This window comes from Cervus canadensis, chromosome 24 (genome assembly GCF_019320065.1).
Source record: "Cervus canadensis isolate Bull #8, Minnesota chromosome 24, ASM1932006v1, whole genome shotgun sequence".
Lineage (NCBI taxonomy): Eukaryota > Metazoa > Chordata > Mammalia > Artiodactyla > Cervidae > Cervus > Cervus canadensis.
Genome location: NC_057409.1, coordinates 4,163,447 through 4,186,493, shown reverse-complemented (window position 1 = coordinate 4,186,493; position 23,047 = coordinate 4,163,447). Strand labels below are relative to the sequence as shown.

General features: G+C 37.3%; 1 protein-coding gene across 32 annotated transcripts in view; it reads left to right on the top strand.

Moving 5' to 3' along the window:
• EIF4G3 (eukaryotic translation initiation factor 4 gamma 3) overlaps positions 1-21,932 on the top strand; it is a 343,267-nt gene extending 321,335 nt beyond the window's left edge. For all 32 annotated transcript variants that reach the window (XM_043444851.1, XM_043444852.1, XM_043444850.1 and 29 more), the window contains 7 exons: positions 3,323-3,448; positions 4,562-4,643; positions 6,999-7,097; positions 14,293-14,439; positions 18,036-18,117; positions 19,657-19,803; positions 21,293-21,932. In XM_043444851.1, coding sequence (XP_043300786.1) covers positions 3,323-3,448; positions 4,562-4,643; positions 6,999-7,097; positions 14,293-14,439; positions 18,036-18,117; positions 19,657-19,803; positions 21,293-21,474 — 865 coding nt within the window. In that variant the 3' untranslated portion in view covers positions 21,475-21,932. The remainder of the gene's footprint in view (positions 1-3,322; positions 3,449-4,561; positions 4,644-6,998; positions 7,098-14,292; positions 14,440-18,035; positions 18,118-19,656; positions 19,804-21,292) is intronic.
• The last annotated feature ends 1,115 nt before the right edge of the window (positions 21,933-23,047 follow it).

The following is a 23,047-nucleotide window of genomic DNA, read 5'->3' as shown; positions in this document are numbered from 1 at the left end:
ATCTGTCTGTAATGCGGGAGCCCTGGGTTTGATCCCTGGGTCAGGAAGATCCTCTGGAGAAGGAAATGGCAACCCACTCCAGTATTCTTGCCTGGAAAATCCTTTGAACAGAGGAGCCTGATGATCCATGGGGGATGCAAATAGTTGGACACAACCGAGTGACTAGCACAATGCTTTCTGAAAGTCATTTCTGCCTAGTTTCCCAAGCCAGTGATGATTCTGGAAAATAAAAAAAAAGACCTCCAAGTTTACTGGACCCTGATCAGCCAACTGTTAATCTGTGGTTTCTCCTACAGCTGCCCAAAGCATACATTGCTACTTGAATAGTAAGATACACTAGACAGATGTTTCAGATAGCCTCTTTGTGTCACCTGGTTTATAAACAAAGCTTAGATCCTTTGCAGTTTTCCTTTATAGATGCTTTATCACCTCTGAGCATAGTAGTTGGTGTATGTAAAACATTTCCACAAGATCAAACCATCCCCTTGGAATTTTCAGGACTTGGATCTAAATACTCCATGATGCAAATCAGATAGGTGGGTAGGTGAGCACATTATTGTGTAGGTAGATTCATTTCAGATAGTGTGGTACAGTCGTTTAATATCATGGCCTCACGAAACTTCTTTTGTAAAAACTGTCTGGTAAAGGTAGTTGAATGTCTCACTGTTCACCATGGAATTGGAATCTCTTTGAAAGTGTAATGAACCAAATGAAAATGTAATAAACAAGTAAAAAGCAGGACAATAAAAGTTGGAGTTGACTAGAGACCCAAAATACTTGCCCTTCAAGGAATCTTGATAGATTTATATTTTACTTTTGGAGATGCTTATTGGGAAGGAAATTTTTATCTCCTCCTTGACTACTCTTGGAACTTTTCTTGCCACTTAAGGCAATTCTGCTTTGGTAAAAGACACTATTTGGAGCTTAAGTGGACAAGCAGACTAAGTTCCATGTGTAGAATTGTAGAGGTGCTTCTTAACAAGTGAAGGCCCCATTTGCTCTCACAGGTGAGGTAATAGTCTTTTTTTTGTTGTATTCCTTTGAAAATGGTACTGGAATATAAGAAGGCTCTCTATCTTTTTATTTCTTTCTTTCTTTTACATGTAGTTAGATTCTCTAGAGATCAGCATAATAATACCAGACCAGTTTAATTTTGAGATGTCTTCACTACTTCTTTGATTATCTACAGCAAGATTTATATTTTTATTAAAGTTATCATAACACAAAATTGTGGAAGATGCTACTTGACAAGATCATTTCCAGTTGTGGTAGATTATTTTGCCTTTTATCAGATGTCTAATCAGAACTTTACTGAATTAAAAAATTAGAATAAAAAATATATTTCTAACTTTTAATGATGTATTGCTTTCTTCAATTAAATTTTAGACAGGATCGCAATATATAAAATAAGTAAAAATAGAGTTTCTGTAGTTGAAATGGGGTGAGGGATGTTCAAAGTCCCATTGGTGAACCTCCCAGAAGTGCAGTTTAGTGAGTGTGGTACTCATTATATACCACGAAGCAAGGCTGTGCTATAGCTTTATTTCATTTATTCAGCCAGCAGAAAATGTATATTAGGCAAAGCATTGTTGCAGGCTAAGCAGTGGTCCAAAGGCACAGAGATGATTATCAAGCAGCTTCTGCACACAGGGCTCTAGGATTTTTCTTTTAAAACCGTACGAAAAAAAAATAAATAAAACCGTACGAAAGGATTTAGGAATAGTAAACGTGAAGAGAAGTAATTTGCTTACAAGCTTTTGCTTCAGATAGCGTGTGTTCAGCCAGCTATGTTTTTTATCATCAGTATGGATTTGATCGATGATGGTGTTCTGCAGACTGTACCATGGTAAACTGACTAATCAACAAGTAGAAAACTGGGGCAAAAATATGAGTATCTTTTAGTTGTAATAGATGAAAAGAACAGTTTAGACACACTGCTTCAAGACCAAGACTGCTGCGATTGTCTCATGAGCTCATTAGACAAGTTTATACCACTAAACCATGAAACATGAAGAGGCATTACACATAATTAATCTAGAAATCCTGGAGCCCAGCCAGATGATGTTCCATCGTTGGCACATTAACCAAGCTGGAAGTGTACATAATGAGGGAACAGTCAAGAGTCTGTTTATAGCAAATTGGTGTCAAATAATTGCAGGCTGCGAGGTCACAAAATTGCCATTTGGGATTCATGAGGCCCAGAGTTAGATAATGTGGCTGAGCTGCCAACTGTTTTGAAATGACACCTTCAGAAAAGTGACCCTGCCTTGCAGTGGTACCTCTTCTTAAGTGAAAAGTTTTAGTGATGTGTAGCCCTCTCAGGTAGGTAAAAATAGTAGCACACTCTGGTTAGAAGCTGGAATTGCAGTGAAAAAGCACACATTTTTTATGTATGCAGAGGTCTGAAAGGATACCACCTGCCCTTGACCCTTTGATTCATTCACCCTTTCCTTCTGATTATGTGTATTTCCTTGTAATTATGTATACATCTCCTACAGTTAAATTCACTTTTGTTTTTGTGCCTTTCAATGTATTTTGGAATGATTAACACAAGTCTTGAATTATGTTTTTATACTTAAAATGAATAGCTATGATTTCCAGCCTAAATAAGACTGTACTGATGTTTTGTATTTGATGTTTCTAAATTTTATATTTAAAAATTCCATTTATTTTACTTCACGTTGAGAAATATTCCATAGCATGAAAGCCTAAAACCACCAGCTTTTCTTTAGAGGTTGCGCTGTTTGTAACGTGTATAATGCTGATGTTATATAGTAATGTTGTCAGGCTCTTTTGTATTCACACAGCTTTCTTCCCCATTGCAAGCTCCTCAAAGGAAGAATTTTTGTCTTTTCTTCTCTATGTGTCTGGTCTGTATTACACGAAGTTTTCCGTGGGTGCTTCTGACCAACTCAGAGGATATGATACTTAGCTACGGGGAACTCTTTACAGTTGGGATTAAATTAATAGCTTGTTACCCTAGAACATCATGAAACTGCCTCTGTTTTCATTAAGTCTTTCAGATGTCACTTTCATACAGGGGTATTTTCTGATCACCCTCTAGCAATATCCTAGTACCTTAGGTCCTGTTCTTCAGAGAATTAACCTTATCTGCAAATATGCTTTAGTTTGTTTTTGTTTTCCTCCCCACACTGATACCAGCTCTTTGAGATAAAAAGCTTGTGTACTTGATGCCTAGAGCAGTACCAGACATAGCAGTTGTTTAGTGGGTATTTGTTGACTGACTGGTTTTTGATCTATGTATTTGATCTTAACTTTTCACTTACATTTGCATGTGGGTTTTTTTCCTGTTCTTTTCCAGTTTTTCAGAAACATTGGAATTGGCAGATGACATGGCCATTGATATCCCCCACATTTGGTTGTACCTTGCTGAGCTGGTGACTCCCATGCTAAAAGAAGGCGGACTCTCCATGAGAGAGCTTATCATGTAAGTTGTCTTGTCTCTTTTGGTGGATATCTCGTTAACCTGGCAGAACTCACCAGCTGGCTTTTAGCTTAGTGCTGTTTCTTTAGTGCTTTTGGAGACTTTCACACTCAGCCTGTGGCTCTTTAAGGCTTCTAATTTCTGTATAAAAATGTTACATTTTTCTAAATTAGAGAAGTGATGGGGATATAATAGCCCTGTGGTTCATTAACGTTAGATATGGCTTCAGAATCATGTAATTGGAAAGTGATTGCTCCTGGAAGCTTAATGTTAATCTGGCTTTTATGTCTCTCATTGCTCCAGTGCTGTAAGAATTTATAGTTCCACGTGATAACCTGTCAGATTGTGGCACCTGCATGGTACGTGCTCAGGTTGTTTTGAAAGAAACTGAGCTGTTAGGCATTCCTAGATTTGGACAGGGATGGGAAATTGTTGCTACATTGTGTAGGCTAGTATTTCCCCAACTCTTCTTTAAAATATTAGTATTTCTCCCAAAACTGATCACGTAGTCAAACTCTGCACAGTAAAGTTATGAGAGCCCTGTAAACAAAGCAGCAAGTAAAAATTATTTAGCTTTGTTTCAGTCAGCATCGCTTCATTTAATTGACTGTTGAATCCTTTTTTTGAGGAATAATTGTTAATATACTGTGGAAGATAGTTTGGGAAATACTGATTTAGACTATGGGAAAATTGGTTCCTTTCTGTTTCATCCATATTCTAAAGAAAAGCTTCCTTTCTTAAACATATTTCATAAGCAAGCTTCACACTTTCCTGTTACCTAAGGTGCTTCTCTCCTTTCAGCTTAAAGTTACATAAACTTACATAAACAGAGTGAGACTGATCTTTGCATTGCTTCTGTCACTGAAACAGTTAGAGAAAAAGGCAAAACCCAGGAATTGTAAAGCCTCTTTCCAGCTTCTCAATGAGGCATAAAAACCCGAGGTCTCTGAATTACTTCTGCTGAAAATTATTACTTCGAGCATCTTCTGGAGCTTGGACTTTCCCAGTATTATTTAGGTTGCACAGTATCTGTTCTTTTGGCACACTTTGTTTGCCTGTTTTTTAAAACAGAGAATTTGTTCAGAGGTACTTAAGCAATACTTGCATCTTTTACAGAGAATTTTGCAAACCTTTACTTCCTGTTGGAAGAGCTGGAGTCTTGATTTCTGAAATATTGCACCTTCTATGCAAGCAAATGGTGAGTGTTAAACTTAGTGTTGGACTTGGCAGTGTATTGTGTCATGATTTTGATCTTGGTTTATTTGTGAAAAACTTGGGTATTGCTGTGTAAGTAATTCTGTTAATTTCTATTATTTGGCGGGGGCGGAGAGAGTAAAGTCTCTGGTTCAGTCTAGTTTCTTCCAAAGGTATATTTGCCTTTCTGTTCTCTAGTAATTTGGGAAGAAATTATCTAATGTCAGCTAGATTTGGTAAAATTTAAAGAATCTCAAGATGTGTTTTAATTTATTTTCTCTTGAAGCAAAATGGCTATATTATTTATACTTTATTATAATAGATTTTGATTAAGACTCCTTCACTTTCAGAGAAAGATGAGATTCATGAAATGATTAATTTTATTATTTTTGGATTAAGGCTAAGCAATCTGATTAGAAATAGGTGGTAAAAATTCATGTTGCTATCACTTATACGTGGAATCTAAAACACAAATAAAGTTATCTATGCAATAGAAACAGACTTTCAAAATAGAGAACGGGCTTGTGGTTGCCAAGGGGAGGGGAGAAATGGATTGGGGATTTGGGTTAGCAGAGGCAAACTATTGAATATATAATGGATACACAGTGAGGACCTACTGTATAGCACAGGGAAGTATTTTCAATATCCTGTGATAAACCATAATGGAAAGAACATGAAGAAGACTGTGTTTGTGTTTATATGAGACTGAACCACTTAGCTGTGCAGCAGAAGTTAACGCAGCATGGTACATTAACTTCAATAAAACGATTGTTTAATGGAAAAAGGAATAGGTGGTGAGAAAATGATTCTACAGGATTGTGAATTTCTACCTTAAATTTACATTTATTTTAGAATTTATTTAGAATTACTGCATAATTCTCTACAAAGCCCTTTGCCAGGATTTTAGTCTACAAAGATGACTAAACCTTCAAAGAATTTATAGACTGGAAGGGGAGACAGACAAATCTTAGCCAAAAAATTGTATCAATGCTATATTAGACATTAAGAGGTTTGGAAAAGTGGTATAGCTCCCCAAAGAGAAAGGTGATGTAACTCCTGGGGTGAGAAACATCAAAACAAAACAACTCACTTTGAAAGTTCTAGAGTGATTTCTGACTTATTCACACCAGAGCAAGAGATTCTGGTATGATAGATTTCACTGTTTTGTAGGCACTGATAAAAAACAAAACAAGTCAGCATATCATTTCCCTGTCTAAATCCGCAGAAGTATCTAATTTGTGTGATAATTACTCATAGATAGGTATACTGAATAGTCTCATCTCTAGTTCTAGCTGATTATCTATATATTTTTAATACCCTTTGCTTGATGGCACTGAAGTTTTTATTAAACCCTAATTTCTAGATCCAGAATTTTCTCCTCCTCTCCTACCTATTTGACTTTATCCCTTAAAATTCAAATTCTTGTTAGAATTCAAATTCTTGTAGAAACAGAAAACAGATTCTCACTCTTCCTAACTAAAACAAAATTCTCATAGAACATAAACTCTGAAATTAACCTAGAGTTTAAATCCTAGCTCTGCCAGGTTATCAGCTATGCCTTGGGCAAAGTAGTCTGTTAGTCTGTGAAGCATCTAGCCCGTGTCCCTTAGATGGCAGCGGCAGCCCGTGTCCCTTAGATGGCAGCGGCAGCCCGTGTCCCTTAGATGGCAGCGGCAGCCCGTGTCCCTTAGGTGGCAGCGGCAGCCCGTGTCCCTTAGGTGGCAGCGGCAGCCCGTGTCCCTTAGATGGCAGTGGCAGCCTCAGAGCCGGGCGCTTCCCTTTATCACTGTGACTTGGTTCAGGGAGTGGACTGGAACCTCCTCATCAGTTTTCCAGCTGACAGCGGCTCTTCTCTGTTGTTCGTTAGGCTCAACCTTGCACTTCTTCTCGCCCTTGAAATAATTCTCCTTCCTTGTTCAGGAGCAGTAACTTCCTTAATCATTCTCATGTTAAGTAGCATAACGATAACCTACTATGATGAGGGCCTGCAGCAAGGCTTATTGAATGGCTTTAATCACCAATGCATACAGCACTGTCCAGGAAAAGAGACAGTTTTGAATTTATAAGCTGTGTGAATTAAAGTCTTTAGATGATTGTATTCAAAAAAACATCAAGCCTGCCGATCCCCAAATTAGTCATCTGGTAAAAGAAATTATTGAACCTTAAGCAACTGTACGTCATTTACCACTACATTGATGTACATTCAGACATCTCAGCTTAAAAGCTGAGAATCCTGAGAAATTAACTTCATATCAACACAGGGAAAAGTTTCCGTTTTTAGCCTTCACAGTTCTGCACTCCTGACTTTTTCCCTCCTTCCAGTGTAGACGTAAATGAACTGGACTTCTCTCTGTTTTAGAGCCATAAGAAGGTGGGAGCCCTGTGGCGGGAGGCTGACCTCAGCTGGAAGGACTTTCTACCAGAAGGGGAAGATGTACATAATTTTCTCCTGGAGCAGGTGAGTGGCAGCAAGGCTTATGCCTCCTGTTTGTTAGTGTTTCGTCTGTTTCTTAGAGGAGATAAAAGTAATGGCATCAGTATTCCAGTTATTAAGTGAAAGTTAAAATTGCTCAGTCGTGTCTGACTCTTTGTGACCCCATGGACTTCTGCTAGGCGCCTCTGTCCATGGGCGTCTCCAGGCAAGAATACTAGAGTGGGTAGCCATTCACTTCTCCAGGGAATCTTCCCAACCCAGGGATTGAACCAGGTCTCCCACATAGCAGGTGGATTCTTTACAGTTTTTAGTATATGTGCTGCCGAAGCGAGCACTTCTTTACAGTTTTAAAAATTAGACCAAAATAGGAATCATGGTCAAGATGTCATTTTACATTTATACTTTAAGGCCACTTTACCCTCAAAAAGACTCATGATTCCTAAGGAGAAATATTTTCTGATTTCTTGTTGGAACCAATCACAGTTCTCGTCTGGGAACTTTTAACAACCTCATGGCTGTTTGCCTATGCATTCATTAGATGATGGATTAAAAATAAAGGAAAAATTTAAGAAATTAGACACATTTTAAAAACAAGTTACATGTGTCCTTGAACCAGGAATGAAATTGATAAATAAAGCAGGAGTAATAGGGCTAAAGCTACAAGTCTTCTGAGCTCTGGGTCTGAAAGCAGATAGAAACAAGTCAGAAGTTATATCTGTAGGGTAATAGCCCCTTACAAGGTAGAAGATTGGAGACAGGCTTACTACATATCACTAAGTGGAAACTCGATAAATAAGTGTTAGGAAGTAGGTACAGTCTTGTAGATAGAACTTCAGCTAAGCTGCCTACTGACTTGGTAACTGGATCCAGAAATCCACAACAAGGCAGAAGGCTCCACAATCCATATACTCTGGTCCTAAAACAAAAAATTCTTCTCAAAATGATCCTGCAAATCAAAATCCTAAAACATCTGAGGAAAATAACTGCTAAGATAGCCAACAAATTCAGCAATAAGGAGAAAAAAGTCACTCTTAGGTTAAAAGAAAATAATAAAGCAATCTGAAAATGATTTTAAAGCATGTATATCTTAAGTTGGATAAAGGCATTAGATTCACAGTGGGTTTTAGCTTTCTTCTGGTTTTAATCTAGATACACTAAGGAGCACTCCTGCCATGATAATAAGAACCTACATAAGGCGTAATTTATCTTTCATTGCTGGGATCATAGAACGTGGAATAAACTTCCAAATAACAAAAAGAATAAGGGGGAGAAAAGCCAAAGATGAAATATGAATTCTGAGAAGTAAACACATGTGAGAATTCCCATGGACAGAGAAGCCTGGTGGGCTATAGTCCATGGGGTCGCAAAGAGTCAGACATGACTAAACAACTAAGCAGAAGCACATGTGAAGGGCGTGTTGCCTAATACCACTTGGAGTGCTCCTGGAGATCTTGAAGAAGCTGGAATAGTCCTAGTTCAGTATTAACCCAGCTCCAGGAGCACCAAACCAAAATGCTCTTTGGAGAAAACATGCTCAACTTACCTCTTATTTTCTACAAATTAACATTATCCAAATGTATGAGTTAATACTTAAGAGTTCATTTAACACATAGTGAAATAAATAACCATGAATGAGAGTAAACAGGCAATAAATGCAGGATGTAGACTCTGGAGACTTGGAATAATAGAATTATAACTCATAATATAAAATAACACTATTTTAAAAAGACAGAGTCACAAAAATGAGCAAACATGATTGGGCAGATATAAAAAGAGAAGAAACTAGATAGAATTCTGATAGATGTTAATAAAATTTAGGGACTAGAAAGTCTGTAACGTGTCTAATTGGAGTCCTAGAAGGGAAAATAGGGAGAATGGAGAAGAGTCATTATTTGAAGAGATTGTGGCTAAGACTTTTCCAGAACTGAAAAATATATGAATCTGTAGAAAGCATATGAATACCACATAGAGTAGTTACATTTTAGTGAAACTGCATAATATCCAAAAAAGAAAAAGATTTTAAAGTAGATAGAAAGAAGCATATTAAAACAACAGTGAAAGCCCAATTGTATTCTGTCAGTCAAAGTGTTACATAGATGACAATAAAAGATGGTGGAATAATTCTAAAGTGCTGAGAAAATACCAGTTAATCTAGAGTTGACTTCCAAATAAACTAACCTTTAAGAAGGGCAACATATATTTAGAAACTTAGTAACACACTTCTAAATAACCCATGAGTCACATAAAAAATCATGAAAGATATTTTAAAAATATTTTATACTGGATGAAAGTAAAACCACAAACCATAAACATTTGTGGGGTACAACTAAAGCAGTGTTAGAGTGACGCTTTTAGCACTGAACACCTGTATGGAAAAGATGTAAGGTCACAAGTCATGAACTTCAGCTTCAACCTTAAAAAATTAGAACAAGGAAGAGCAAATAAAACTCAAAAGTAAGTAGAAAAAAAGGAAATAACAAAAATCAGAGCAGAAATCAGTGAAACAAAAGAATAGAGAAGAGTCACTGAAGTCAAAAGCTGGTTCTTTGAGAAGATAAAGTTGATAAACCCTTCGCTAAACTAATCAGGAAAAATAAAAGATAAAGCACAAATTTCTAACAAAAAGAGAGAGGTGACATTGTACGTATTCTACACATAATAACAACAGATAAGAGGATTTTATGAATAATCTTTATGCCAGTAAACATATCAACTTAGTTGAAATGAGTAAATTTCTTGAGCAAGAAAAAAAACAGATAACGTGAATATCTATGAAAGAAATCGTAGTAGTTAAAGGTGTTCCCACAAAAAACACTCAGGGTTCTGATGAGTTCACTGATGAGTTCTACCAAATGTTAAAGGAAACAGTAATGCTAATTTTGTAGAACTTTCATGCTAATTCTTTCAAAACATTGAACAGGAGAGACTATTTTCCAACTCATTCTATGAGGCCAGCATTACATTGATAGCAAGACTAGACAAAGGCATTTCAAGAAAAGAGAACTATAGACTAATTCCTAATTATCATAGAGAAAATTTTGTTGACTAAATTTGTTGTCAACAAGATTTTCGCAAGTCACATCTAACAGCAACAAAAAAAGATAAAACATCATGACCAGGTAGGTTTTTCACAGGAATATAAGGTTAATTTAAAATTATAAAACCATGCATAGATGTAGGAAAGATGAAGTAGTCAGAAGATCCAGAGTTAGTCCCTCTGCTGAAACAACTGTTGAGCTGGGACAGTTAGAATCAGCTATTTTCAAATTACGGAGTCTAGTGGAACATATGTACTACCAGAACCAGGACAGTGTTTGATGAAAAAAGAGTGTGGTAAATTTCAGGTATTTTGCCTAGAAAGCTACCAGCCTGCAGCTGTGTGGTAGACAGCAGAAAGGACAGTAGTTCTGTCTTTCTGATGCCAGACTGAGCAATAACGACCTTGTCCTCCAGAGACTGGCATTGTGTCTTTTAACATGCCTACCACTTCACCAAGAATCCATTTCAGGACCTTGTTGTTTCCATTCCTCACTCTGGAACAGCTTCTCAGATGGGGTCTGTTACAGAACTTAAACTGAACACATTAGAGTCTTCCCCACACCTCTCTGTTTTTCTCCTCAGATCCAGATAGTCACTGAAATTTCTGAAAGGTCACTGGCTGACAGCGGAGGTAGTAGTTCAGAGATTTCAGGAACCACACAAAGGAAGGAGTACAGTCCTTGTCAGAAAGTCACTAAATAAACACATAACTACATCAGCAGTTCCTAGGTAAAGGAGAGAATCTGATGTCCAGACTTAGCACATTGCAAGGTCTGGTTTTCAACAAAAAATTATAAAGTATGCAAAGAAACAGGAAAATACAGCTCTTTCAAAGGGAAAAAAGAAACTGACAGAAAGCATCCCTGGGGAAGCCCAAACATTAGGCGTACTAGACCAGGGCTTCAGCTGTGCCTCAGTGGCTAAAGACGACCACGAAGGAAGAAATAAAGGAAATCAGAATGATGAATAAGCTGAGAATACCAGTGAAGAGGTAGAAATTATAAAAAGCAACCAAATAGAAACTGAAAAGTGACAATAGCCGAAAGGAAAAATTAACTAAACACCAGCAGGTTTGAACAGACGAATCAATCAGTGAACTTGAAAATAGCACAGTTGAAATTGTTCAATCAGGAATCACTGATTCAACACTGATTTACTATGATGAAAATCCATCTTTAGTATTTGCAGATACACCTTTTATTAATTGTTTTTCCAATGAAATTTCTGGCATTGTTACATGAAACAACATCATTGAATTTTTTAAATAAAAATGTCCCTATAGTTGTTTATTTTTTAAAAACCTTTTAATTATAATACATATTGAAAAATTAATCCATTTAACATATAAAAGGCTTTAAAAGAAGAATTACTCAGTTTGAGGAGCAGAAAGAAAAAAGAATCAAGAAAAATGAAGAGTCTAAGGACTTAGGGGACAGCTTCAAGCATATCAGTATACCATAATGGAGCCCCAGAGAAGAGAGAAAGGGACAGAAGAAAATATTTAAAGAAATAATGGTTGAAAACTTCCCAAATTTGATCAAAGATATGAATCTACATATTTATGAATTTCAACAAACTCCAAGCAGGATAAACTCAGTTTCACAAGATACAGTGAAACTGCTGAAAGACAGAAACAAAGAAGAAATACTGAAAGCATCAAGAGAAAAAGTGGCTCATGGACTGCAGAGGAGCCTCAATAAAATTAACCGCCGGTGCCGCCCCGGGAACCGTGGTGGCCGGGAGACGCTGGAGTGGTACACTTAAAGTACTAAAATTTAAAGACTGTTTGTGTATCTGCAGTATTTCCTACGAAAATGAGGAAGATATGAAGACATTCCCAGATAAAAACTAAGTTAGTTAGGACACCTACTATACTTAACTGAGTCTTTCAGGTTGAAGCAAAAGAATGTAACTCAAAACCATGCAAAGAAATATAGATAATTGGTAAACGTAACCACACAGAGAAATATAAATCAGGCATTATTTTGTTTTCCATTTGTAACTCCTTTTTGTTTACTGAATGATTATGATTTAAAAGGCAAATCCATAAAATGATAAATATGTGTTAATGGGCATACATTGTATAAAGACATAATTTATGAAAATAGCTGCGTAAGGATGATTTCTCATGGAATTCCCATAAGGCCCAGCTATTGTACTTCTAGGTGTATATCCAAAAGAAATGAAAACATGTGGCACCCTTATTTGAAGTCAGATGAACCTGGGTTCAGATTCCAGTTTTCTCATACTTAAGACCTTAAAATTATTTGATTTGTCTAAGCCTCAGATTCCTTACCTATGAAATGCTTATTATAATATCTTTTTATGAAGATTAAAAAAGAGATAATGTTTAAGAAGCACTGAGCATAGAGAGGAACTCAGTCAACTATGCATAATGTTGTTATTAATAAAAATGTTTAGAAAACAAGAAAAATGAGGCTTCAGAAAACTTGGCCATCCTTACCTTGACTTTTAGCTTTCTTCTAAAGTGACTGGTGTAATGCCCTTTTTCTGGGAACCCTGTTACATTCTACAAGAGATAGTGATGAGCTGATCCATAAATTTGAAGCCCAGCCTTCTAGGTTCTAGGAAGATTAGATGGCTTCCACAGAAACACGGGGATTCTGAGGGATAAATGTTTTCTCTCCAGTGAAAAAGCTAAACTTCACAGCTCACCACTGACTTCTTTAGGCCATGGTAAAGACTTTCACAATTTTAGATCATTTTATTAATGAGCAGTGTAATTAATGTTTAACTTTGCTATTAATGTTAATTGCTGCCAGACCTCCAATTGTCTGTGTAGGTGTAGGGTAGGTTAAAAAGGTATTCTGTGTAGGTATCCTAACATCTAAGATAATGTTAAAACAAATTTGGAGAATGTTTCAAGGTTATGAGAAATCAGTTGCCTGTTCTTAAAAGAACTTAAGGCCATCATCTCGTATTTTTGTATGTATATTGAAATGTGGTAGTTAACACATTTATCAATGTTGAATCAGAAAAATTGTGATACTGAATCATGTTTCTGAAGCTTTATAGGAATATGTTATTTAAAAGTGCTACGTACGTGGTAAAGACAATTAAAACAAAATAAATTTTTTTTTTACAGAATTCCAGGTAATTTTTGATTTGTGGATCCAAGGAGGATATAGGAACATATATGCGTCTTCTATGGTATTAGAGAAAAATTTGTAAATAATCTTTAGTATTTTAATCTTTATGGGTTTCGCATAGAGAAGCTGTATAAAGCAAAGCATACTTATATGTACTTATGGCCTTATACCCTAGAAAATGAAATATCACTTTGATTATTGATTTTTTTAAAAAAAATACTCACCAAAGAGTTACATGGCATCATTTTTCACACTTGGATTCAGAATGGTCAGGAGGTGTTTGAAGGACTTGACAAAACTAAAGCTATAGAGTTTTTGACAGCTGCTCTGTGACAATAGTGATATTAATCATAGGCTGCAGAAGGGTAGTTAAATTGTATCCTTGCTGGTACACCCGCCCTGCCTTAGAGCTGTGTCACCGCTGAGAGCAAGGCTGACGCAGGCAGGGGTATGAGGTTAAATGAAATACGAGAAAGACAAACACCGCCTGATTTCACTTACAGTGGGATCCACAAAACAAGTAAAAACCCATAGATTGAGCGAAGAGGTAGGTGGTTGCCAGAGCAGAAGGGATTGGAAGGGGTGAAACAGGTGAAGGGGGTCAAGAGGTACAAACTTGCAGTCACAAAATAAGTAGGTTATGGGAATGTATAATGTGCAGCTTGGAGAGAACAGTCAGTGGTATTGTACCGACTTTGTAAGGTGACAGAGAATGACTGGGCTTACTGTGGTGGTCATTTCACAGTATATACAAAAGTCAGATCACTGTATTGTACAGTTGAAACTAATATTGTGGATCAGACATATTGAAAATGAAGACTGAAGCTCAGAATGATTTGGAGGAGAAGTAAGCTTGTTTGTAAGGAGAATCAGAGATACTCAGTATAAAAAAAATGGTATATTCAGAAGAATAATGCATTTAGAATCTTTCAGAACTATAAATACAGATGGGCTTCTGCTGATCATTTTGATTGCACGTGAAATAGAAGAGATAGCCCATGACTTTGTTTTTTTCACAGGGTGATAATAATATTGAATTATTTTAATATGTTTAACTTTGTATGTTTCAGAAATTGGACTTTTTAGAGTCTGACAGTTCCTGTTCCTCTGAAGCACTTTTGAAGAAAGAACTCTCTGCCGAAGAGCTGTATAAGCGACTCGAGAAACTCATTATTGAGGACAAGGCAAATGATGAACAGATCTTTGACTGGGTAGAGGTATAAAGACTAAAGATTCATAGTCTTTTATAAAGTCAAGTAAAAATATTCAGAACATAAGCCATTTTTTCTGGATTTCTCATTAGTCTAGTATAGACACTACATTTTGCCATTCAAAAATTTCTATTTCTTTCTCATGTTCTCACGTTTTAGATACTATCCTGGATAAAATTAATAAATATGTAATTATTATAAAATATGCTGGCTTACCTTTTCATAACATACCTTAATATCTTGTGTTGTAGAGTCCATTTATCATGTCTGTATTTAACTTGTTACTATATTCCTTTAAATATTAACTTTTGTTTATGTAGATGTGTTTTATTTGTGCACATTTTCATGGAATCATGTACTAATCCAAGTTGAAAGAAAGCCATGGGTGGCTAATCTAGTTCTCTCTGTCTTGTATAACTCTTGTTTTGTAGTCCTTCTAATGGGTTGTTGTTTCTTTAACCATTTCCAGGCATTGAGAAATAATGAAGCTTCTCATAATTTTTTTAACCTATTTTCCCTCCTGTCTATGGGATAGTCTATCACCTCACCTGATCGGGAATATTTTTTTTTAAGTAAATTATAATAGTCAATAGGATATATTCCTGACTCCTCCTATAGGTTCTTTCATTCCTTCTTAAAATCTTGGTATCCAGGCCCTTGTCTGATTGTTCTCATACAAACATAACCTGCATTTTGAACATGCTTCTGTACGTGAAATGTGTAAACTGAGTGTGATCATCAGCTGTGGTCCAACAGTATAGAGTTAGGTGGTACTTCGGCGTTTTTTGCTTTCTTTTTTAACACTGTGCTTCTGGCAGGCTCACCACAGTGAACCCAGACTGGTCCATTCAGTCTTGTAGTATCCACTCATTTATATTCTACAGGTTAGTCATCTCTTCCATCCCAAACTTACACATTTCTTTTTTGAGCCAAAATAGTGTTTTGAACATTTTATTTCTATTTAGATCTTAAATTAGACACTTTTTATAAAAGTCTTCAGGACATTTTCGATTCTAACTTGGTCATACATTTTGCTTGCCATCTTTTTCACTTTGCACCCTCCTTGCATTGGATTGCTGTGTCAGCTTTGCCCTCACTCCAGTCACAGGGAACGTGTGGGAGCAGAGTAGGCCCAAGGACACAGCAGCCTGCTTTTTAGGACCAGATCTCGTCGCCATCCTGGTGGACATTTCAGCTGTTAGCTTGCTTATTACTTCACATCATTCCTACCATCCAGTTTGTCTTTTCATCTTGCCCGCAAGGGAGTACTATTATAGTTTGTCAGATGTCTTTGCTAAACCCTGGGAAAGTTACAGCTTTATCCATCGGAGCTGCCATATGGTGATCATATCAGAAAAGGAGAGGAGGTTAGTTTAGCATGACTTGGGTTTTTTTGTCCTTATTTATTCTTAGCATAACCGTCTCTTTCCTCTGTAAGACTTTTAAACCATTCATATGATAGTTTGTTGTAGATTTTAGGATAGAATTAGTATCAGGCTTTCTGGTATATTATTGACCTCAGATACCTTCTTTTATGTTTTAGAAGTCAGGTCAATATTTGCATACTGAACATCATTCTCTTTCAGCGATTTGGTCTTTTATTTCTCATATGTTGCCAAATGATGCTGTTTTTACTTCTTCATCCATGTTGGGCCCTATTTTCTTAAATAGTAGTATTTATTTAGCTTCTTCCAGGCCAACAGTTATTCTCCTTAAAAATAAGACAAAGGGTAAACTTTAATGAATGTAAATGATACCTAATAAAGGTGAATTTTAAAAAAGGATCAAGGAAACAAAAACATTATAATGGTCACTGAGCTCACAGTACATCTAAGGTGTTTGTTGCTGTAAATCTGATACTAGTACTATACAATAATCTGATTTTGCTTATTGTTTCCAATTAGCAGACCCATTTTCCGTATTGTTCTTGCGCATTTTTGTTAATATCTTTGCTTCATCTTTAGTGTTCTTGATACTTTTCTTCATGTCTTTTCTATTCTTGAATACTAGAATTACAGTGTCTGGCCTTATTTGGTAGAAGAAATACACGGTTCATTTCTTTAAAATGGAAGAAACAGTCAAATGGTTTCGAAGGGTTATTATCTATCAGAAATTACATCTAGCTAATTTGTTTTTCTCTGACTCTACTTGAAATCTGGATCCTTTGGGGATTTTATACTCAGCTGAAATAGCTCTACAACCTGTTTATAAAGTATTGTTGAGCCAGAGAGTAATGGTGTATTTTTATTCTCTCATTTATTTAAAAATAATTGTTCAGACTTTGCAGAAGTAATTTCCTGGGCTAGACCAGCCTTGGCTTCAGTCTGTATATTATTTAAAGTGGTGCATGAGCATAAACCATATAAAACATAAACCATCATGAAATCTTTTCTACATAGCTCTTACCCCAAGTTATTCTCAGCCTTAGCTATCAGCAGTAGCACCACATGTTTCTGTCCTGTGGGAGGAGATCAATAGCGAAAGGTGGCCTGGCCCTCTATGTTCAGCTCTGCCAGTATCCTGCAGAGCTAGCCATCTGACTTGTTAACCACTCTTAACTCTGCTTTCAAGAAACCACCAGTTCCTCCCAAGTGATATATGTGAGGTTAGGTATTCAGCAAAGAGAGAGCTGCTGGTTAATATACATCAGTTCTAAAATTCATAAGCATTAAACTGATCTCTAAATATCTTTGAAATTCTTAGCTTTGTAACACATACCTTTTTAAATGGCATTTTTAATTTTTTCCTAGCTGGTTATTTTAAGAATGATTCTAAGTAGAAAATACTGTGCTGTGCTGTGGTATTCTAAGCTATTAAAAGAAGCTGAGATAAGCATTAATTCTGTTCACAGGCATAAGGAACATAAACTCTGGAAAATATTTGAAATACCTGCCTAGAAAATGGCTGCTTTTGTGTGTTTTCTCCTTTTGCTTCCCATCTGGTTTAGTGTAGTATTTTATATCAAAAAGATAAGATCTTAAGAGAAATAAACTAAAAAATAAGTTGGAGGTTCATTTCCTCTATTTAACTTACCTCAGAATACATGTTTTTGCCATCCTTAGAAAAGAGGAGCAGTTATCTCACCACTACCTGAGGTGTTTATTTGAGGTAATTCTAGAAATTAGCCTCTAATTCACATTAAAATTAAGATGAAAAAGCAGCGTTAGCACATCTAAACATAGTTGCACACTGCTGAGCAAAGTAGGCCTTAAAATACTCTGTAGTTGCGGAATAGTTGTTCTTTCAACTTTATAGATTTGGAAAGATCATCTTAAGATGGTTTATTTATTAAAAAGGGAAAATGCTTTTAAACAGTTGCATTTCCAAATGTATATAGTACACAGCACTGTTTAACTGAATGAACAGAGGATATGGAGTGGTCAGCTCCCCGGAAACAAAATACTGCTATGTAGAACACTCTCAGAAAGAAAGAACTGGTGATAGCCCCAGTATTTCCTGGTGAATGAGAAGACTAATTTTTACTAAAAAGTTGAACATGATCTCATGTGCCCTTAGTGCAAGATGAAGCCTAGTTTAGGGGAAAATAATACCTCTGGTGTGCCAAGGGTACATTTAACTATTCTGTTTACTTTTGATTGCAGGCTAATCTAGATGAAAGCCAGATGAGTTCGCCTACATTCCTTAGAGCTTTAATGACAGCCGTCTGCAAAGCAGCTATTATAGGTAAGTGGTATTTCTGAAGGCAACATCTGAAAATCCCCGCTATGTCCACTGCTGATGATACGGGTCAGAGTTTATGTTGCCTTTACCGGCGGCACTGTAAAGCGCAGTTCCTGTGCCAAACGAACGCCGTCTCTGCCGACAGTGCCTGGCGGTCCTGGGCCGCGGGCGCAGATAGCTGCTCTGCCTGCAGCGGGCCCAGCTCTCAGAGCCGCTGTGGGCCTTCTGCTCCCAAGGTCAGCAGGACGGCAGGGCCTGCTCCTCAGGTGGTTTGCCGAGTGTGACTTTTCCTTTCCTTTTCACCTCCAGCATTCAAAGGCTCCACTGCCTTCCATTCACGGGTTAAAGTGAACAATTTGAATATTCTTGTCCAATGTCGATGAAGGGCTAATCTCAAAAGAAAAGCCACTTTATGTAAATTCATGTATGAGGAAAGAAAATACCAATTATTTCTCCTGTTTTATGTTGACCTGATAAGACAATATTATTGAATGTTTATGAATTACATAGATAGACAGGATTCTGATTGGTAGAGACTCTAAATGGTCTGAACTGCACGTGGTTTTTACTAAGATTTAACGAGGTCATCCACTTGGCCTGGGACTGAAGCCCACATTTCTGTCACTGAAATAGAAAAAAAAAAATCTATCAGCTGAAAAGTTGTTCAGAACCATTATAGAGATAGTTTCAAAATTCAAGATTTTCTGTCAGATGAATTTAAACACCTGGTGGTGTTTGCCGTTGTCACAGCTAGTCCTCATCCTGCCTGGTAACGGGGCTTCCCAGGTGGCTCAGGCCTCCTGCCTGCCAGTGCAGGAAACATGGATTCAGTCCCTGGGTGGGGAAGATCCCCTGGAGAAGGAAATGGCAACCCACTCCTGTATTCTTGTCTGGAGAATTGCATGGACAGAGGAGCCTGGCGGGGTACAGTCCATGGGGTCGCAAGAGAATCAGACATGACTGAGTGACTAAACAATAACAACAACTGCTAGTAATAATACAACAGGTCTAATTCTTTTACCCTTCTTAAGAGATGTAAATGAACTCTCTCTTTATAATTTCCTTTTTAATGTTGTTTTTATGGTTTGGAATGTCATGAGACCACTGTCCCTGTTTAATTATGATTAAAGATAAAGAACTCTGAGTGCACTACTCGTGAGGGAGCCCAGCACTCTAAATATATCTTCCTCCGTATTTTTGTTTGTTTTTTGTTTCAGGAAGAATTTCATGTATTCTCCTGGTGGTCTAGTGGTTGGGACTTCGCCCTCCAGTGCAGGGAGTGTGGATTCGATCCCTGATTGGGGAGCTAGGATCCCACATGCCTCACGACCAAAAAACGAAAACATAAAACAGAAGCAGTATTACAACAAATTCAATAGTGTTGTTTTGTTTTAATTAAGATTTTAGAAAATTTGGCATTTCAAAATATTTACCACAGACCCCCTTGGTTCCTCTTTCCCTGCAGGGTCATGTATGTCTTACTGATTCAGAAAACTGAAAACAACTGTGTGTGTTAATGCTCAGTTCTTCTGTCTCCTCCAGCCGACTGTTCGACCTTCCGAGTGGACACTGCTGTTATCAAGCAGAGAGTGCCGATCTTACTCAAATACCTGGACTCAGATACAGAGAAGGAACTGCAAGCACTTTATGCACTACAAGCATCGATAGTAAAACTTGATCAACCTGCCAGTAAGTTTACCTCTTCGTCCAGTTAACTCAACTGATGGGTGAGGGTAACTTATCCAAGGCAGCACTCGAGAGATGGTTTGATGGGCTTTAAACAGTGGGAAATAGAAGAATCCCTAGTGACAAAAACTCAGCCTGTAACTTTGATAAACATGAATGTTTTTAAGTGGTTGACTTTTATGAGAAAATGACAAGAAGACTAGTTTATATTATTTATATTATATGAGGAGATTTAATCCTCATTCTCGGGCACGTCTGTCTTATAAGAATCTCTGCCACGATGGAAATGTACCTCTGTCATGCAGTACAAGACAACCATGAACCACTCGTGTCAGTCAAGCTCTTAAATGTGGCTACTGTGACTAAGGAGCTGAACTTAAAACGTTAAATGTCAGGAGCTCCATGTGGTTAGCGGCTACCCTATTGGACAGTGCAGGTCTAGGGCACGTGGCATTAGCGTCTGTGCATTAGCGTCTGTGCAGTACAGTTTTCCACCTTCTTGGACCCAGGCCTTAATAATGAAAGAGGGTGATACTTGTCAGAATCCTCAGATACCCAACAAAGACATGAAGGCATTTTAGACTAATTTTCAGTTAAGAGTTACAGTTAAATCTGGCTAACCAGACAAATAAGGTAACTCGAACACCCAAGTGTTAGTGATCTGGTAAATTAAGTGAATCGTATTAAATCTTGAAAATTCAGTTGAAACTTCTGAAAGTAGACAGTAAGTATATGGCTATTTCAGAGATAGCACTGAAGTAATTCTTTGGCATTTCCTTAGGTTGTGGCTTCTGCAGAGTTTTTCTTCTTGGCTAGTAGTGCTAAATCCCTTTGGGAAATAAAGGGAGGGATTGGAACAGTCCTCAAAGTGTAACTGAAGAGATATTCTATCTATAAATCTGTCCTTTTTGAAACAATAATATAAGCTGAGTTTCCATGATGAGAGTAAAACAGAAGACTAAAATTGCCCAGATCATCTGGGCACTGAAAATAATGCTATCATTTCATTGGATAAAATCCAGATGAGATAGTTTTTACCCATGTTCTTCATATGAATTATTACTCTCTTCATTTTGAAAACAACATTAGAGGAGAGAAAGTACATTCTGCCTTTTCCTCCCAAAATTTATAAAAATTAGATGGTTTTATCGTAAAATCTCAAAGAAAATGTATCAAAAAGAAACTTTAAAAAATTATTCTTGTATTTTTAAGTGTTCAGGTTGAAAACTATGTAACATCAAACAGCTCAGTAATATCAGAAAACAGTTCAAACTGAATAAAATAATCGGAATAAGAACTAGTTCCGACTGCCTAAATTTTTTCTCATTCTTTAGACAAATGACTTTGCTCTTAGGCTGTCAGGAGGGAGTGTGATGAAGTGACCCCGACGGGGCGTCCTGCCGGTGAATTCCATCCCTTCCCTGGATGGGAGTGTGGCCTCCTCACAGCTGCAGTGCCCCCAAACCGATGGTTTCCTTTCACCTCCTTGCAGATTTGCTACGGATGTTTTTTGATTGCCTGTATGACGAGGAGGTCATCTCTGAGGATGCCTTCTACAAGTGGGAGAGCAGCAAGGACCCCGCAGAGCAGAATGGGAAGGGCGTGGCCCTGAAATCTGTCACCGCCTTCTTTACCTGGCTGCGGGAGGCAGAAGAGGAGTCTGAGGATAACTAAAACTTCAAATATACAAAAGAAAGAAAAGAAACAATTTAAGTATTTTTTTAAAAAGTTTCACGTCTTCGCCAATCACAGTGCAGCAAGGCCAATTCTCGCAGAAACCCCCACGTGTGCACGAGTGGGAGAGGGGAAAGAGAAACAAAGGTGATCATGGAGGAAAAAGGTACTGGAAAAAAGTAACCTTCAAACCTGAGGGCGGGAGCACTAAAACCAAAATACATGTATTATTTATAGAAAATATTTTCTGTTCTAATCTTTTCTTTTTAAACGAGGACTCATACTTTTAAAAAAAAAACACATCTGTTTAGCAAAAAAAAAAAACAAAAAAAAAGTTGAGAACTTTTAATTTATTTTAAGGACTGCAAATGCCAGTGTAATTTTTTAATTTGCAGTTTCTGTAAACAACTTGTATAATAGAAAAGCAGAGAAATAAATTTCCCTCCCCTTCAGATGCACCTCACGTTTGTTTTAAAGCATAGTATTTAGTCCAGATTTGAGAAGGTTTGGGGTGAACAAGGTAAGAAAGATTTTTTTTTTTTTGGCATCAGATCTTTCTGCCTGCCTCTCAGCTTGCTTCAGAAAATAAAAAAATCACAATAGTAATCAAAACATACATAACCTTGGAACAGAAAGAAATGCTGTGGACCAGAGAACTCCAAGAATTGTTTAAAAAAAAAAAAAGTGCTACCCTGGGAAAAGTACTCTTAATACTTTTGAAATCTTTAGAGCAACTTTAAGGCTTGTAAATACATAGAACAAATATTTAAAAAAAAAAAACACAGAAAGAAATTGACTCAGTACTATTTCTTTTCACTTTCAAAATATAAAGAACAAAATAAAGGCAAACATTGCAAGTTTAAAAGAAAGTCAAGTGGCTTCTCCTTTTGACAGCTGCTGCACGTGCGCCCCTCTCTGGGAGGTGCTGTCTCACTCCGGGTTGTCTGATCCAGATCGCTTCTGAGGGGTGGGCGGGCGAGAGTGTGTGTCTGTGTGTCTGCAGTTGGAGAAGGCAGGCTGCTTTGTGGGCAAAGGAGGGCACTCATGCTTGGGTGGGGGAGCTTCTCTGAAGTCCAAGGGATGCTTCTTTCCAACACCAAGCAAAAATACATCCTTGGCAGGAACAAAGCCAGCAGCACTGTTATAAAATCCCTGAGTGTCCCACTGCATGTATTGGGATTAGGGAAACTACTTCCGTTTGAAACGACCAGTACCAGTGATTTTTAAAACCACCACTGCCTCCAATGCTTAAGAAACCCAAAGATGTCTTTTAAAGAAACCAAAGTTAAATTACGCTTCTTAAAATAAGTGAGCATGCGGTTTAAAACCAAACCAATACCACGTGTGAAAATCACATTTACCCCAACTTCAAATTCATGCAAGCCATTCTGGTGAGTATAAAGTGGACTGTGGTTTGGGCCTTTGTTTCTCTGACAGATACTGGAGTGCTGTGCTGTGCTTTGGGGTGTGTGTGTGTGTGTGTCCTTTGATGGAGTTGTTGTCTCTACAAGTGGCTTTCCATTTCAATTATTTGTAGGCCATCATCCTACAAAATGCATTTATGAAGAAAGCC